Source organism: Dinoponera quadriceps, unplaced genomic scaffold (genome assembly GCF_001313825.1).
Source record: "Dinoponera quadriceps isolate SergipeBrazil2010 unplaced genomic scaffold, ASM131382v1 scaffold2976, whole genome shotgun sequence".
In the NCBI taxonomy this organism is placed as follows: domain Eukaryota; kingdom Metazoa; phylum Arthropoda; class Insecta; order Hymenoptera; family Formicidae; genus Dinoponera; species Dinoponera quadriceps.
In genome coordinates, this window is record NW_014556974.1 from 289547 (window position 1) to 308820 (window position 19274).

At 43.2% G+C, this 19274-nt stretch overlaps 1 protein-coding gene across 1 annotated transcript in view; it reads left to right on the plus strand.

The window, feature by feature from the left end:
• Positions 1-19274, plus strand: part of LOC106748517 — a gene marked incomplete at its 3' end in the record, with an annotated part of 43260 nt that overhangs the window by 10233 nt on the left and 13753 nt on the right. The window contains exons 2-3 of the mRNA XM_014627116.1: positions 15454-15817; positions 17884-18267. Of these exons, the coding sequence (XP_014482602.1) occupies positions 15454-15817; positions 17884-18267 (748 nt within the window). The remainder of the gene's footprint in view (positions 1-15453; positions 15818-17883; positions 18268-19274) is intronic.

Sequence of the window (19274 nt, forward strand, 5' to 3'; positions counted from 1 at the left end):
TATCGAAAGAGACGGTTGCGGTATTATATAACCATTGGCGGAATTCTCCGAAATAATTAGCTTCACACTAATTAGTGTACGCCGTGTATATCGGCGTAACGATATCACCGACCTCGACTTGGCGTTTCCAATTCGTTTTTTTGCAATTCGGACAACTCCGTCGCGCGCGCGCGCACGTCACGGCACACAGATACGAAATCGACCGGGAGCGTTTTTGTCCGTTCTTTCTCCCCATGACATGCGATAGCGTATCATTACAGCCGACTTCGCGGTGGCACGGATGCATAACGTATCTCCAGAGGTGGAATTCGAGCCAAGCCGGCAAGCTGCCGCCGCAGATTCCATCGGAGCGATGCGTTTCCGCAGGCGGCGGCAGCGACGATTACGCTCCGACCGCGAAAGTGAAATCTCGACCGCCCCCTTCTGCCCCTCCCACATCGCGGATAACAAATTTCTAATTAATTCACATTAAATTCAGACGGCCTTGGGAGAGGCGCATGAATAACGTCAATATGATTAATGCTTCCTCGCGGCGAGCGACGCGCGTTTCCAGCGTCCGAGAGCGAAAACGGCTTCTCTTAATTGCCGAGATAAACGCAGGCCGGATTATTTAGAAGTGTCGATGTCGGACCGCACGTTCTCAGCAAAACGGGGAGCATGATATATATACAGGATGAGGCAATAACTATTATCATCTTTGGAAGGAGGAATATCTTCGAAACTATGAGAGTAAGGGAAAAATTTATTTAACAGAAATCATATAATCGTTTTACGATGGTAACGCTTTTCTTCCAGGTGGAGCTTCAAAGATCTGAAGATCATCTTTGTTTTTTTTTTTGTAACGGAATCATAGCTTTTAACATAAATCGATTCTTGCATTTATTCTGGATATAAAAATACTAGGATGAGATCATCGAGATATTTTATTTTTTATTCTGATACTTTTCATTACAAAATATGAAATGTCTCACAAAATGTTCACTTTTCCATAATGTCGCCTTAATAACCCTTTTGTGCGTAAAATGACAGACGAAGTCGATTGCTATAAGCAAACATAGAGAAACTTAAAAAAAATATCATTGCATTTTGCAAATACATTGACGCACCAATATGCGATGATTAATATCAGTAATCGATTTATAAAAGTGTTAAGACGATGTTATAGAAAAGTGAATACTTGAGATATTTCACATCTATATATTATAGTATGAAAAGTATCGGGATAAAAAATAAAATATCTCGGAAAGTTCACTTGTCGATGATCTCACCCTAATACTTTTATACGCAGAATAAACACAGGAATCGATTTATATTAAAAGAAAACTATAATTCTATTAAAAAAAAAAAACGAAAGTTGACCGTCAAATCTTTGAAGCTACTCCACCAGTAAAAAAAGCGTCACCAGCAGACGACTATTTCTATACCATGTAATTTCTGTTAGATACATCTTTTTCTTACTTCCCTAGCTTCGAAGATATTTAAGATAATAATTATTGCCTCACCCTATATATTTCACGAGCGATATAAATCGCTAACCGTGAAATGAATTTTCATTCGCACCTCGGGGGAAACAGCCGAGGAAACGCAAAGAATAAACGCGGCGTTAGCCACGCTTCTGTCTCTGTACGTACTGTATTACGCATATTACGTGCGAGAGAGAGAAAGAGAGAGAGAGAGGGGGAGAGAGGGAGGTCGTAATAGCAGTCACGGGATTTTTCTTTACAGCCGTCTCTTTTCGTACACGCTACAGAATGGCGTGTGGACTTAATGAAGTCTTGCCTCAGAGGTCGGCCTTTAAGAGACTCGAGAATGAACTCGGCAATGAGCGCCAGCGCGTCGGCCAACTTCTTATTGCGTTTCCTGGTTATCGTCACGCCAAGATCTACTTAGGAACGAGGCGGCAGCGAGGCCCCTTTACGTTCTCTCGCCAGGAGGGTGCATCCTCCGTCAACTGACTTGTCTCGGGATTAGACGGACAGCCGACGTGGAATGTGCTCCGCGCAGAGGAGATCGTTCTTTGTCGTCATTCGCGATTGTCTTATTGTTACATCATGGTACGCATCGGACGCGGCGTTGCAACGCGATTTAGCGAGCCGTGCGAATGGATTCAACTCGGCTCGCGATCGCGCGCCTCTTAGGGAATCCCTTGTTATTTCTCACGATCGAAAGAATTTTCGATATTTTGTCGGAACTCTCGGGCGAAAAAACATATTCACAGGTTACCAGCGAAAAAGTAAAGTCGTGTCGCCTCAATAATCCCAAAAAGAAACCCGATTAGACGTTCTTATGCGAAATATGGTGAGTAGAAACGTATGTAGTCTGCCTCAGTCAAAAACTAGTAGAATCAGTTTTACGACCTAGCCGTTGTCATTATATATCAAATATGGCGGAACGGAGATGACGCTGTTTAATTCTAAAATATACAATCTAACTATATACCCGCCAACAGCATTTAAAAATGAGGTAACAAATCGAAATTGCGTGTGTATGCTATTCCATGAAAATCTTAACAAAACGAAGTAAGCGTTACATTGCCGAACAATTAGTTGTGATTTTTCACCTCGCAGTTGTACTTTCTTTTGTTTAACCATCAGCTAGCTTATTTATCTAGCCATTATCTGCCAAGAGGAGAAGTGAGCGTGTGAACTTAATGAAGAAGTGTTACATTACTGGTTAGTAGTGGCGTTAGACACAAATTTACTACTTCGTGGCTAGACGCCTACTAGTAGAGTTGTGTCGTAGATTTTAAGATTACGTCTAAATGAGTAATTTATGTATTGTCTGTGTGATATTTGCACGAAAATGTTTCATGTAAACAAAATGTAAAATATTATAACACACTATTATAGCACCGTGCAAAGAGAAAGGTTGAATTATTAATCTAAATTAATCGATTTAAACTATGAAATAATTAATATATCCGATTTTGGTGTTAACACATTCGCAGCCGGCGATTTTGAGGCGAGACTCTTAGCTGAGTACTTCATACAATTTTCAAAAGTCTCAGCTAAACATTTTGAAATAATGTAGAACTACGTTACCGGCATTCAGCTAAAGAATTTGAAGTGACGTAGGACTACGTTACGGGTCTCAAATGTATTAATTACGAAAATATTTAATATTAAAAATCGATAATTTATGCATGTAGGTAACGCAGAAACTTTATAACTTAAATTCATCTGTAGGCTTTAAACGGAAAAAGTCAGTATTCTTTAGTTTGTGACTAATAGGCACAATATGCATATTTATTTCCCTTTTTTATTAGAGTGAAAACGAGTTCTTAAATATATTATTGGTTTTTTCGTGGCAAAATACTAAAATTGTGCCGTTAAACCAATGTTTAAACCAAATAATTTTATCAATTTTTAATCAATTATATTAAGTAAAATTAGATATAATCCACTTTACGCATATTGAAAATATCTATACAGCAGCATAAAAGATATAGACATATATGCTATCAATATACAAATTCAAGTTTACTTGAGAGCTTTTAATAGAAACAAAAGATAAAGATGAAACTTACGAAATATAAGAAGAAGAAGACGAAGCCATTCCATAACGATTCAGTCTATTATCGTCTACATAAATGACATAGTTTACATTGTCTGTGCGTAGACTATTGCATTTTACGCCCAACTCTACGAAGTTGATATTTCTACGTGGAGACGTGACACGGACGAAGACGAGGGGGACTTTCGAATTTCTCCAAGCACAGGGATCAAAAGCTGATCAGCCTGATTGCTGCTGGTGCTCGAAATTCAGTTTCCTTCCTTCCGCCGGCCGCTTATGTCGCCCGCCTTCCTGCGCGTGTGTACGTGTAGGCACAATGGAACCTTCCGCCGAGATCTCGCGGACCTTTACGGTGGTCGGCGATCATCAGCCATACGACGAACGCGAGCGAGCTCGTCGCTGCTTCTTATTACGCGCGTTTCGTCCTCCGGTTATCGTTACGCGGCGATCTGCTTAAACGCGCACTCGCCACTACAACGAATCGTGGCGGCTAACGCGCTGGCCTCTGACCCACCTGACGAGCCGGAGAGCACGAGGCCCCCGTGTGTCACGTCGTAAAACGAAACGGACGGGCAGAACCAGAACCGCGGCACGAGGTCGACGTCAACGACGGGGACGAGTGCCATGGCCCGTTTTCGCCGCGTTGCGCCTCCCCGCGCTGCTTTATGCCCGACACGTAGAGTCGCGCGAGCGCGTTCTCGTTTATTTGAATTTACGATTACAGAAGGACGTAATGGCCCCTCGGGCACGATACGACAACGCCCTCGTTCCGCGTTGCTCGCGAGTGGGAACGTGGGACTTCTGCCTCGCGCGCGCGTTCTCCGGTAGCGCGCGCCGTCGCCTCTCTCGAAAGCGCGGAAATCGCGCGCGAGAGAGTCGCGTGCTGAGGAGGAGCACGATGGAAGCTGTTGAGATAAGGATGCCGTTTCATGAACGGCGGAAAAGGCGGAACGAAAAAGGTGTAGCGAGGAAGTGATGAATTGGAATTATGTTCGCGTGGACACCGATAAGAAATTATAGTTAGCAGTTTCGGCGTTGAACATATCTTTCAACCACGAAAATAGTCAGGAAAGCCATTTTTCTAGTAAGTGTTCCTATAGTCCCAGGTAGCACGTGCTAGTTTCATACACGTTCTTTAAACGTATGCAAACATTTCATAATCATATCACACATATGGAAAAAATTAGTCTTAAATCAAGAATACATATTCTCATGTACAAGCAAGAATATTATAATCTTCTTAAAAGATTTTTCGTCTTGAATCGGGTTCAAGTAATACTTGCGTCAATATAAATTAAATCAAATTAAGACTGAAAGTCTTCTAAGAAGATGATGATATTTTTGCTTATATATGAGAATATCTATTCTTGATTTAAGACTAATTTTCTTCCATGTTTAAAAAAACATACAAAACTAACTGTGCTATCTGGGGTGTCAGTGATAATAACTTTACATGCATTTACTATTGTAAAATATTTTTGGCGCCGAAACTAGAATTTTTTATCATTGTACTAATCCGTTTCGATCTCAAATGGCTGTGTTCTCCACGCACAGTAAAACAGAAGTTCGTAAAAATGAAAAATTAAATTTTCCCGATCGATACAAATAATCAATCTCATAAGAAAATACGTAACTATAATAAATTTTAAAAGATTTATACAATTCGAGTGCAATTGTAAGGAATTCATAAAAGTTATTATAAGTTTGAGGGTAGAATTCTCTATCTATTATTCCCTACCTTTTTCCGTAAAATGTGTTCCACGGGGAACACGGCCATTGGGGATCGGAACAGATTAGTATGAATATGATTCCGATTGGTCACTCCCTCGCTAGATTTTTCCGCTTCTTCGTTGTCCATGGGACGGCACCTTAAGGCACGGGCGATTCTGCAAAGCGTACCAGAAGGTATTGGAAGCCAATGACAATTTGCGATTTCGATCTCGGATATTAGAGTACGAATGCGAGACCAGTTATGACGAGGTATATATCGGTACAACGGAGTTATTCAACGTTGAAAATTGGAGTACCGTGACGAGAGATAAAATCCGAGGGAACGGACGGATAAGGGAAAGCTCAGCTCTCGTGGTTAATTTCAGCTCTCGGCATCGCACTGACGGGAGATTAATGCGATTAATTGCCAGGAGATTCGGGAGATAAAAAAAGCGGACGGAGAAAAAATTTGTGAAAGGTTCCGAGTGCGCACACGCGGTAGTATGCAGGAAAAAGTGTTAAAATAAAGTAATTACCTGTTTTGCCTCTTGAATCAACATTTTTATCAATTTAAATATATTCCAATAGCTTGTAGTAAATACTTGAATGCGGTAATACTTTCGTTTGCAAAAGAGTTATGGAATGTAAGTATAAAATGACTCTAAACTTAAAAGAGTATTTGTTAGAAGTTCAAGAAGTGTATGTAATACTTTTTTTTCTATTGAAGAAACCTGGTGATTTTTAATTTAGATTTTTCGTTCGGTAAATATATTTTCTAAAAATAATTTCTGATATTCTCAATATTACGAATTTGTTATCGCAATTATTTTAACACATACATAAGTAAATGTCTGCTTCTACAAAGGAAATATCATATTGTATATAGTCAATTTCTATTTCCAGTAAGCATTTACCGAGGAAAAATTTGGAATAATTATTTTATCGAGATTAAATAAATATTATTTCAACAGTAAGATAAAAATACCAATGCCTAAACACATACCTAATTCTGAACATTCTTATTGTTTTGGTCTTTAAATATGAATATTTAACTTCCAACATATACAATATATATCTATATATTTAACATATACATGTGTATTCTATGTTGATAGTTTAAATATTTATATTTAATATTTATATTAGTTTACTCTTATATTGACTATACTTAATATTTCAATTAAAAACTTAAAAATGACAGAATATCTACGCAAAAAAGTATTGGATTCAAGTATTTTGGAGTAATTATTTCATTCGAATCTAGTACTTCTTTTTCTGTGAAAAATTAAGATATTCGTCCAGGGATGTTGGTATTTTTACCTTAACACTTTTCTTCTTCAATATGCCGACTCCGGATTTCCCGCGCGCGACCGGGAGTTTCTTTCTGTCTGTCGGTTACATATTCGATATTTATCGATCCGTCCGATCCTCTTTCCCACGGGAGTGACCTCGATCGACGGCGGAGGGAGGCAAAACAGCCCGCCAATTACGCGCGCCGCGATGTTACCGGCAGCAACAGCGTCGCTACTACGCTCGTATGAGGTCTCGATTACGGGCAAGAACTGGATCGCGCCGCGATCGAGGCGGCCGGCCTCGCGGCGATATTATCTCGTTAGCTCGAATTTACGATTAGAAAACGCCGTAACGCGCCGTCTGTTTTGTATCACTTCGCGGCTTTCCGCCCTGGTATCGCCGGCCGCTCGAACGACCGCGGGAACGGCTCGGCTAATCCCGCGAGATCCTGAACGGTAGGGCTCGCGGGGTCAAAAGACACTTTAAGTGCCGGCACTCTCCTTCCCGATCTCGATCGCTGTGCTGCTACGGAAGTCAAAGAGCATTTAAACGAACACGTTTTCGCCAGGGGTTGATCTACGCCGCGGGAATCGAGCGGTCCCGGGAACCGGACCGCGTGGCACTGTCTCATTAGCAAAGCAGGAAGGCGTGGATGACGACGGAGCTTCGAGGACACGCGAAGGTCTGAGAACCGGGACGAATTCGGGACCCGCGCTGCTCGCTGTGACGTCGGCGACCGCCGGTAAACCGGATGAAAGCCGAGAGTGGTCGACCTCGCCGGGAGGTAACGCGCCGGTGTCGAGTTTCGCGGGATTTCGCGTAATTATTCGACGACATTTCGCGGTTTGCGGAGGAGCGCTCGCGACGAAAGCCGAGAGTTCGATACCCGCGAGTCTCGCTGCGCGAGAACCGAGAATCTCGCGTCTCTCGCACTAGATTGCCGTAAACATTCGACGGGGTGTTCGGTCTCATCGCGATTTCCGCGTTGGGCGCATGAAAACAATTATCGTCTATTTAAGAATCATAAATCATATTCATATTTGCATATATGAACAAGAATATGCAATCTTATACGAAGATAAAACTTACTTACACATATATGAAAAAATTCCATATAATTCAATTAAGAATATCATATTCTTGTTAGACAAGAATAATTTTTATGAATCAGGAGAAAAATATTGTGGATAAAAAGAACGATATCTTCATTATGTAGCACTATATAGAATTACTACGTATAAGCAAGTTTTATCTTCATATAAGATTATATATTCTTGTTTGCATATATGAGAGTATGAGTCTGAAATTAATACTAATTTTTTCCTGCGGGGGAAAATTTGCGTCGTAATACCTGCTGCGTTATGATACCTTCCTCTGCCAAACGTAAAAAGTAATATCATTGATTTTGCTAGAAAAGCGCGAAAAAGGTTCGGCCTGAAAAATCTCACTGAGATCGGATATTCGCGTTATCTCACAAGTGGATTGCTAAGAAAAAAAGCGGTTATATCGACAAAATCGGCGGCCACCCTCGTTCAAAAACATATTGTATCCATTGAATAAATTATGTTTTGGCGCAGCAACAACATTTTGACGTTATCGTGATTTACTATTATTCTACCTGGGGGACTTAGCTCTTCCTGTAGTCTTACACTTCATTAATTTTAGCTAGCGAAAGCGCAACTTTTCTTCTCTTCTTCTTCCCCTTTGTGCCGCTAAAAGTGTCGAGGTATTTTTCATTTGTCTCTGAATAGATGCTTTTCGCTCCACTTGGGTTATTAAAAAAAGCCCTACGTAAGCTAGCATATGGTGCACATGCAGATCGTATATATGCTTATGGGACCTACAATTTAACGCCGGTTCCGAACGGCAAAGTTGGAGAGAAGTTTTTCTTGGCAAGAGATTAACTCTTTTTGGTGGTTTTGCCGGGCCACCGAATAGGATCTACGAGCGTGTGAAAAATTGTGTGGTTTATGCCGGGGAGCGGAACCCGGGACCTCTAAGCGTAATAGACTATCTACCATACCACGCTCGCGCTCGAAAGCAACTTAAGAATTGATTTTACTGCAAAATCCGTACTCTATTGATTATTGTTAAGTAAATCCTTTCAGCAGGATTTTACTGACTGCTATACTTTTAACCGATTCTACTTTTAAATGATAACACACACTTCCATCTTAGAGAATGCAATTTGTTCATTGGATTTTTTAAACCTTGCGCTTGAAAAAAATTGTGTCCGTTTAAGCAAAATTTCGATGATTCTCCACCAGTACTTTTTCCCTCAGTGTAGCTTCGTTATTCAAATAAGTAATTCAGTCATCGGTGAAGTATTTGCGACACTCGCGCTGCCAATCTCTGCTCCAATTCACACGATTCCCCTTGTGCCGATTATCTCGGAGCATTTTGAAAGCCCGGTGGGCGATCTTCCTAGCTGCGAGATCAGCTACCAGGCCGACTGCTCGCACGGAAACGTTGATGAAGTCAGGCGGAGCATTAAATCCAGGGTCAAGGAACACTTCGTAAGTACCGAAAGCCACCGGCGGGAACGTGTTCTGGGAACGGCGCGATACTCCTAGGAAGTAAAGCACTAGACGAGCCGCGGGCTGGTCATCGTGAGAAGTGACAGAAGTCGTCGGGCCACGTCGCGCGCATCTAAATTCGTCTCTCTCTCCTTCCGTCCATCGCGCGCGGCGCATACATATGTATGCACGCGTTGACATTGCCGCGACTCGCCGGCACGTGCTGTAAGCACAGGTGCCGACATGCGTGCATGCGTGCGCTCGTAAAGGCAAAAAAGCCGTAGACGCGCGCTCACGCGAGTACGAGAGAAGCCCGCAGACGCGAGGTGGAAAAAAAGCAGACCGACTATAATAATCAAAGGAATGACCCGCGCGAGCCGGTAGAGCGCCACTTTGTCGGACCTGTCTTTCGAGTTTCGTCTCGTGCCACATACAGACAGGTCCGTCGTTCACGATGCACGCACACACACACACACACACGCGCGCGTCTGCAGTAGGTACTACGATACTCCCGATTTCCGGTTTGAGAAATGCCCGATTCCGGTTCCGAACCGGGTCCACGAGCCCGTCCGCTCGGTATACCGCAAAAGCCGCGTCCCGGCGCCGCAGGTTGCCCGATGGTTGGCCGCGTATAGTGCGTGCGTGCGTACGTACATCCATCTCACGCGGTTCGTACACTCTCTCGCACAAATGGCCGTGCGTGTCGCGACCCTGCGGTGACCCCGGCGACCTCGAGGTTCACGTGTCGGCCGCCGCCGGTGTGAGTGCCTTGTCGTCGATAATGCTGCACCGTAAGCACGTAATTGCCTCTTACGCGCGTACGCGCACGGTACACGCGTTGCGCAGTTACGTGTGCGCTCGCGGCATCCTCTCTCTCTCTCTCTCTCTCTCTTTCTCCACGTCGCTGGTAAAAAGGCAGGCGGTGGAATGCCGTGTAGACTGTATAACGCGGCGCGCCGCGTAATTTACTCGTTTGTAGCGCGGGCCTCGCACGGGGCATGAATTCGTGCACTCGGCTCGATCCCCTCCCCGAGCAACACAACGCGGATACCGCGGTAATCGGCGCGGGGCACGCCGACGGAAAAAGCGCGCGACCTGCGACGATCCCCCGACTGCCCCCGCGTCGTTCCCCGGAGATCGGCTTTTCCCAAGAGAAACAGAGGGACGAGAGAAAAACGCGCACGGGTCGCCGGCGCGGCAACATCGTCCGCGGTCTTCCTCGCCGACTTAGCGCGTCTTTCCTACGCCAGCTCATTCTGTTCGCGGCCACGAATTCCTATGAATACCTGTGAGAAATCAAATTAAGCTCCATCCAAATCGCAGGTTCGGGCATAGCGGAAATGCTGTGAACTAATAGATCTGCCCTTTGAAACTTAGGCTAGGTTCGTCTTTAGGGCCAAAGCACCGGATCGTTTAGTGCCATTGCGCGATTCGAGTTGAAAATCATTTAATGTATTGTTAAAATGTCAGAGTCCAACTTGATGTTTTGACAACATATTAAGTGATTTTTTACTCGAATTTGTATACAATGGCACTAAACGACCTGTATTTCGGCTCTTGATGGTCCAGTTCTTTGATATTTGATTGTACGTCGAAGAGCTTTACATGTTGTACTTTTTTCAGTTCGTCTTACACGCTTTCGCGCTGAAAGCGTCGTTCTATCTTCATTTTTTATTACGTGCTGAAGGAAGACAGAACGGTTGACTTTTCTCGGGCTGGGCGAGACAAAAGCGATGTACCGCTAGCATGCCATCGCGATTTCCCGGCTCACATTGCGGGTGCACTCAATCGCTGCTCGAACGTTGACATTCTCGGTCTTTTTCGCGCGAGCGCGCGAATCACGCCGCGAAAAACTGGTCGCAACGGGCGTAGACAGCTCCACGAAATAACCGACCGAAAGCGAGCATTGACCCTTTCCTCGTTTTATGCTAAACTCCTCTCTCTCTCTCTCTCTCTCTCTCGACCAGCCCTGTGTGTACTTTTCCGTTTCTCTCCTTCTCGCCTAACCACTAACATTCGGCACTTAACTCCTCAACCGCTGCGAAAAAAACACTTCGTTTCGCACGTCGCTCGACAACACCCCGTTGAAAGTTTGCGCCAAGGCGCGCTCTTAGTGCTCCCGCATTCACGGATGCCACGTGCTTTTACACGCGTCCGAACGAAATCGAAGCGGATCGATTGAGCGAAAGTCCTCGTCCAGCTTTGAAGACTTTTCACTAGACGCGAAAATGCCACTTTGAAAAAATTATATATGTTAATATTTGTGCTTTTTCACCTCACTCACAACGGTTGGTTGTCGTCGTCTACACGGAAAAAATTAATATCAATTCAAGACTCTTATTCTCATATATAGAAGCATACGATTTAAATATTAATACAATTGCGGGGGGATAAAGTTTCTCGCTGACACAGTATTTTTCGCAATATTTAATGATTATTCAATTATTCAGGATATGTAGGATTCGCTTGACGTGGAAGGCTTGATTCTCCGCGTACGCGATCCAAAGAATAAATTCGATGCGTGCGTTAATACATAACCAAGCTTTATCCTCCTACAATCAAGTAATATTAATGATGATATTAATATTCAAATCGTACTAGAACGTATCTGTATTTTAACTCTTAAAAGCCTATTATCCTTTCTTTCTCTTTGGTTTTACCACAAAAAAATGTATAAGAGCTATCTTATATAATATTTAAATTCTACATAGTTCCACTAAAAAGTCATATTTTTGTTATTTAAGAATAATTTTTATAAATCGAGGGGAAAAAATATTGGATAGAAAGAACGATATCTTCTAACTGATAAAATTCTTGTCTGAAGACATTGTTTTTTCTACGCGGGGAAAAATAATTTTACTGTAGCGAAACCACATCTCGTTGCTGCTGCATATTTATTGCGACAGCAATCAGATTTAATTGGCATAATCAAATTAGCGAATTATTCAATTCAAGTAATTATAACAGAAACGGTTTTATTACCAGGATAAAAAAGTGTTTTGCAAAGTGAACTATCCTTAAGACACATCAATTTGCTGTTACGACAAAATAGAGTTTTCTTACATTTACTAATTTGTTCTTACAGCAAAATAATCCAGCAAATGACGATTACTGTTATTAACAAATCGTCTTGCTGTTCACATAGTAATCGACAGATTTTGCTGCGACAGCATGAAATTTGCTATGCCAGTAAATTATTTGTCTCCGTATTTGTCTGCAATAAACATTTTCTCCATTCAATTCTTGAGAATTATTCTTGAACAACATGAATACATTTTCAGCGGAACTACACAGAATTTCTTCAAGTGAGAGTTTTATCATCATAAAAGATTACATATTCTCATTTCTATACATAAGAATATGAGTCTTGAAACGATATTAATTTTTTTTCTTTGCAGCTGAAGGTAATCATACGCGAATTAACGGACGCTTCCGTTGCCGATTGCGCATAATTAGAACCGGACGGAGATATGTTGACGACAGTTGCACAAAACCGTCGACATTGTCAGGAGCTTAAAACGCCAGTGGGTCTTCCCGCGACGCTCGGTGCAATCCGATACTTCGCACCTCGCGCGTTCGGAAACACCAAGGGTGCGCGTTGAGTTCCCAAGGTGCGTCGCACGCGAATCTCGTTTCGCATCGCGCGACCTCGGATTAGCATCACATTATCGGAAACGCTCTCGCGAGAGGCACCGATCGCGCGGAAGGAGCGCGGATCTATTTCACATAAGCCGAATTCATGAGGCCCGCGTCGCCATTGCCCCAGGTTATGACATCGCGGTGCATTCGTGCCCGGTCTCGCGACGGGGCCTTTTTTCGGTCCCGGTCGGGCCTATCCGCACCTCTTCAGGCACAAGTGTGCCGGGGGCGACGCGAGACACATCGGATAGTCTCATCCTCTCGGCGTCACCCTTCCCGTCGTATTGCCAGGCGGTCGAGAAAGGCGAAGCAGAAAAAGAGAAAGAAAGACAGAGAGAGAGAGAGAGAGAGAGTGGTAGACGAGAGATCAGGTATCAAGCGTAAAAAAAAGCCATTGTACGGAAGCATCTGACCGTAGGGTAGGTACCACAACGACGATGCTGAAGGATAGAGTAAGACGGACAGAGGGATGTGTACTTTTTTTGGGGAGAAAAAGGGTTAAAGAGAGAGAGAAAGAGAAAGAGGAGTCTGGTAGAGAGAAGAAATGCCAGGACGCGCGGCGCAAGGACGCGCGAGGGGCGATCCTTCGTCGACAGAAAAGACGAGGAGACGCGACGGTAAGGATGGAGGAGAAGGGAAAGACACGGCATGGGCGAGAGCGTTGGCAGTTTATAAGGGTCCCCCGTATTGTGGATACGTATTATCATGCTAAATATAACATGTTAACTACTTCGCATAATACCGCGATCCTCTCGATTCCTCCCTTGCACGGTCGATCAGCGAATCGCGTCTCTTCGCTGCGCGCGCGTCGAAAATTTTATTGCCGAATTCGGCAGATGCAGATTCGACGACGTGCTGTGTGAGTCGGAGAGACGGGCGGAAGTGCAAGCGGCGGCGGTTCTCTTCAGCGATTTCGTTCGTCGGAAGGGCGTGGAGAGAGAAAGAGAAAAAGAAAGAGAGAGAGAGAAGAATATGAAAGAATAGTCTGTCTCCTGTGTCCCTCAACGAAGCTGGCAATTTAATTATCGTTTCGACAAACATGCACTCACAGAGCTGGATCTAAGTGATCTAATTGTGTCTAATTACTGAGATATCGAGACGATGTTGCGAAAATTTCCCTCGATGCTAACGACATTCTTCCATTCCCGATTTATCTTCAATTTCTCTATTTAACTTTTCATCGATTATTTGGCCAAAATTCACAGGATTCTAAAAATATCTATAATACAATCAATATGAACATCTCGGCACATCATTGTGTGTAATCAAAAAATTTGTTAATTCCTTCCCAGTAAATCTACCAGTAATATCAATTAACTATAACATAACATCAATATTATAATTTCTCAATCAATAATGTAAATGCAATATAACTCATTCAATAATGTAAATGCAATATAGTGTGTTATGTAACAGTTGCATTATTGACTGGAAAATTACAATAGTAATGTTACGTTGCTAATAATTGATGTTTACTGGGTTCATTGTTTGATTATTATCATTTTAATATTTATATTAATTATAATACATAGTTAGTTACATTTAATTATATTAATTAATTATATATGTGTGTGTGTGTGTGTGTGTGTGTGTGTGTGTGTGTAATTTTATATTAACCCTTATCGGTCGTGAGTCACCTCTCACATGACAACAATACTTCGTCGCTGCGATCGTACGTCACGTAGGAGGTGACAAGTCGGAGCCTGTCGAAACTCGCTCTCTGTCAAATGTGGGTACGATTGCCTTGTCAGTTAAGCATAAGCAACGGAGCAATTGACATCTCCAGTGATATATCACTGCCTTTTGTACTCAATTTTTTAATATATTGAGCCCAAAAATGAATGAAGAAAATTTTATAAATTTCCGATATGGAACGCCATCAACAACAGACAATGAGGAGAGATTAGATGGAAAACTACATATCCTCCAACTTGATGCTAAAGGAAAACATAATGACTGTTTAGTATGTTCTAATCGTAAGTTGCCTGGAGGAAGAAAAACAACAGTATACTTCTGTGAAACGTGCAACAGAAAACCATTCCTTCATGTTGGAGATTGTTTCAAAAAATATCATACATTAAAAACTTATAAATAATTATTTGAAACTCCATATATTTGTAATACTCCTTCAAAAAATAAATAATTTCTAACAAAAATATTATTCTTATAATACTGAAAATTTTTCGCATATTTACCGAAACCAGCTGCAACCTAGTGAGAATCACGCATAAAAAGCTAGCGTCCGATAGGGGTTAATTTGATAAATTATATTATAATTAATTACAACCAATTAATTAAAATTAATTAATTATAACCAACACACATATTTATTATTAGAAAATTTCCAATGTTTAACACCTCACGCTAATGGAATTAGTACTCGCGAAGTATGCGACGCACGCAACTGCCTGATCTCATATCTGATATTCGAGAGAGGCTGCTATCATCGTTAGAATTCTAAAGAAGACCGATCTCCGTTAGACACGTGGGAGCACGGTCCTCCTACACGCTATTTCCCGCGACACTCCGCGAAGAATCCGATCCCTTTCAAGTCGAGCGACATAGCGACATAGTGCCGGTCGAGAAGGGCCCGGACGATGGGTCCCGTGAAAGGCGATCGGTGACAGCGCGAATGGGGTCGTGTATATCGGCCTCGATTATACACTGCGCGAATTCGACACGCGTTCTTCTCTCGGCTTGCCGCGAGATCGCGGCGGCTCGGGAGATGTGCCCGTTAAAGGAGCCGTGTAACTGAAGGTCAATTCTCTACGGACTGTTGAAGGGGTGTGATGGGCCAGAAGCTGCTGGTGCAAGAGGCGCCTGGCTCCGGTTCCGCCTCGACGAATCGCATGGAAGGCGGCGAAGGCGCCGGAGGGGGGGAGCTTCACCACTTCCTCCATCAGTACAACCAGCAGTCCCACAGTCCCGGCCAGAGCCTGCAGGGTGGCCTTCCGCTTCCGCTGAGCCCGCAGTCCCTGCGACACGACGGTGCCTCGAGCGCCGGCATCGCCGGGGTCAAGAGGGAGCCAGAGGACCTCAGCTCGTCGCGCGGCGGCCAGCAGTCCAACAAACGGCACAAACAGGCGCAGCCGGATAGCCCGACACCGCCGGGAATGTACCATCATCATCATCATCAACCGCTACAGGTGAGCTCCTCGTGATCGTTCGCGACGTTCGATTTTTCCTTCACCGCGTCCGGCCTCGAGGGAACGTCATACTCGAAAACTTTACCGGACGGAATACCGTCTTTTCGGTATTTTCTGATTGTTCTTCCGTTCGTGTTTTATTAACCGCACAGAATTGTATATGCTTTCACACGGCGAAAATGCGCGCGAAAATAAATCGGAGCATTCCTCAGTATGTGGCGAAAATGATTGAAAATTTCAAAGCGGCATCTTTAAATATCAGTTAACGTAAATATTATCCTGATACAGAAATCCTGCAACTTGTATATATCGGATGTGTTAGTGCTCTAATTAGGTAAATTTCAAAGAACATTTTTATACTTTTACAATAAAATTCAGAGGCTTAGAGAAAAATACGAGAAGTTTGTAGAAAAATGCTTCTATATCTTTGCTCTATAGATTTTCCGATTAGATATGGTAAAAACAGAGTAATATACATTTATCACATTCACATTTATATTTATTTACCTTTACGCAAGATCTGTATGTACGAAAAGCACAAGAAGAGCAGCGTCGTGTCAATCGTGTGTTTGAAAGTCGTTTCTACGTTATCGACGCTTATCAAGTTCGTCATCGGCATCCCCTTTGCGGTCCGCATTCCGTATGAAATTATCGCGCTATCTGATACAAAATTACCTACAATTTTTTGGTGATGTACTAATAATTGATTGTAAGAAATGTATATTTTCTGAAGGTATAATAATTTCATCGTGAACACCGATGAAAATTCTCTGTCGGATATAATTCTATTATTTAATATTTCTGCACTTTCGCCCATTACTACTTCAACCATGTCGTTCATATTCGTCATTTTCTGGTGCGTGACTGCGATTTTGCACCGTATTTGTTAGGCATTTATTTATATATGATATCTATGATATTATCTAATAAGATTCGCTTTTATTTTTATTCACATATTTGCCTTTTTATTTATCTTATTTATCTTTAGTCATATAAGTATATCATTAATATTAACGTTTTATTATCACAACATCGCTATATCATCAGTGGATTGCAACGTCGAAATTCGTGCGACGATACTATACCATCAGCGGACCGCAAAGTGTTAAGTTCCGACTTGGTGTTGCGATTTCGTCGACCGTTCATATTCTTACATCGCGTCCTGCGCGTGCGGCGACATGAATTTCCGTGTGAATTCTCAGGGATGCGAGTTCGCTCAAGGCTGTAACCCGCTGCGTAATCTCACATCCCACGATCGTCGAACACGGTGAAAGTAATGCGAGAAAAAAAAAGAAATCTTACCGTACAATACCAATTTTCGAGTGTTTTCAGACACACCGCGAGATATCTGCCGGCGCGAAATTGCTCGAAGGCTCACGATTTCCGTGCGCACGCAGCCGCGTCCGTAAATGTTGTATCTGCGCACCCATCGCCGAAACATTGTGTCACGTATAACCAAAAGCAATAAGCGGGCACCGCAAAATAACACGCGACCCGTTCGTCATTGCCGAGAGAAAATAACATCGTTCAAATTCGCACTCCGCGAATCGCGCTTCCCTCGCGCGCGCGCTCGCGCGTGGCGACCAAGTCTATGGAAGATTGCTCAATTGCATGCGCGGGTCGAGTCGTCGCGCGTCTTCTCCACAAAAAGAGCACGCGTAAATGCGATCCACCCGATATACGCCGATAACGATACGATAGGCGTCAATCGTGAGAAAGATGGATATACTGAGAAAAAAATACTTAAAAATCTATCTGTGGGAAATATAAGATTTATTTCTGTGAAATAAACCTTACATCTCCCACAAATAAAGTTTTAAGTACTCTTTCCCAGAGTAGATAGATGGTTTATTCCCATATGGTTTTACTTCCTTAGGCAAAGCCTGAGAGTTAATTTCTATTAGGGTAGCTAGTAGATGTAACGCTACACTGTGTGGTATCTGGAAATGCGGAGAAAAGGGGTAAAAATGTACAAACATAAATCAACAAGAAAGCAATAATCGAAGAAAATAGAAAGAAAGAGAGAGAGAAAGAGGGAGAGTGAACCGCGATGTATCTGTCCGCAGGTGCAGCAATACGGCAGTCCCTACGACCCCTACTCATCATGCAGTCCGCGGCTGCAGTCGGCCGGATATACGTCCACGTCGGCGACCGGGACGGCGAATGCGGCGAACCCGGGCGGCCTCCATCAGGAGGCTACGACAGTCTACGTCGCCGGCGACACCCTGCCACCGCTCGCGTCGTCAAGTTCGTCCTCATTGTCCACCACGACCGCTTCGTACACGAGGTACGAGGTTGTGCCGAGCTCATATGCTACGACACACGCGATACGCTCGTCGTCGAGCAGCAGCAAAGTGCTGACCGTTGATCTTCCCAGCCCTGATTCCGGTATAGGCGCGGACGCGGTCACACCCAGGCAGGATCATCATCCGCCCACGGCGCTTCATCAGGTGAGTACCGAGCACGATTCATTCATCTCGAATCGTAATGCTCGTTTCACACTATCGGTTCACAGGTCACGGTCAGGTCAGAACAGTTTCGGTCGAATATCGCTTCTGTTTGATTCAATGCTTTCTCGAGTTTGCATTCACATTGTCGGTCACGGTCGACTCAAGCGGCGGTCACGAGACCGCAAGGATTCTTCGGAAGAAATCTGGACCGTAGCGTGATCGTCAAGAGAGAACGCGAAACAGTCGAAAGACAATCAGCAGACGGTCAATAGAAGCTTCCATCTAAGGAAGTTCGTCTTTCTTATTTGAGATAAACGATAAACTTATGTTTGCGTATAAAGGAGGAATTGTACAATTTCTCTCACGAAAAATACTGCGATACTTTATGCAAATTAAAGGTATGGAGTGAAATATTAGAAAAACCGCAACAAAAGTTATATGTTTTATTTTTCCCGTATTATAAATATTATAACACACTCGTTCTATAATATCATGTGATATATCGAAACATTTATAAAAGCTTGAACGGCATTTTAAAACAAGGTACTTTGATAGATGATAGTACAAGACGGAAGACCACCAGATGATCGAAAAGTGCGAATGAGGTAAACAAATTTATAACTGCGACCGTGATCTGACCGTGCTTGGACTATATAGTGAGAATCGACCTTAAAAGCTACGTTCGGTTTTGCAAATCGGTGACGTCAGTTTGCTCTGGTTGCTCCAGGAAGATCGTTTTATTGCCTAAATATCTTAAGATAATCTTAAGAGCAAACTGATATCTCCGACTTGCAAAACCAAACATACATAAGGAAGCCGTTCTTTTCTCGCGCATTTAGACACACTTTTGAGCGGACAAGCGGCCGCGGATATGCGTTTACGAGCGACATCGTCGACGGATCCACTTCGATGTTCGCGATAAAAGTCATCGTGAAATCGAGTCGTGCGGAGGATATTACGAGTCAAAAGTGAAAATAGTCGTAGCGAAGTGGTCGATATGGAACGGT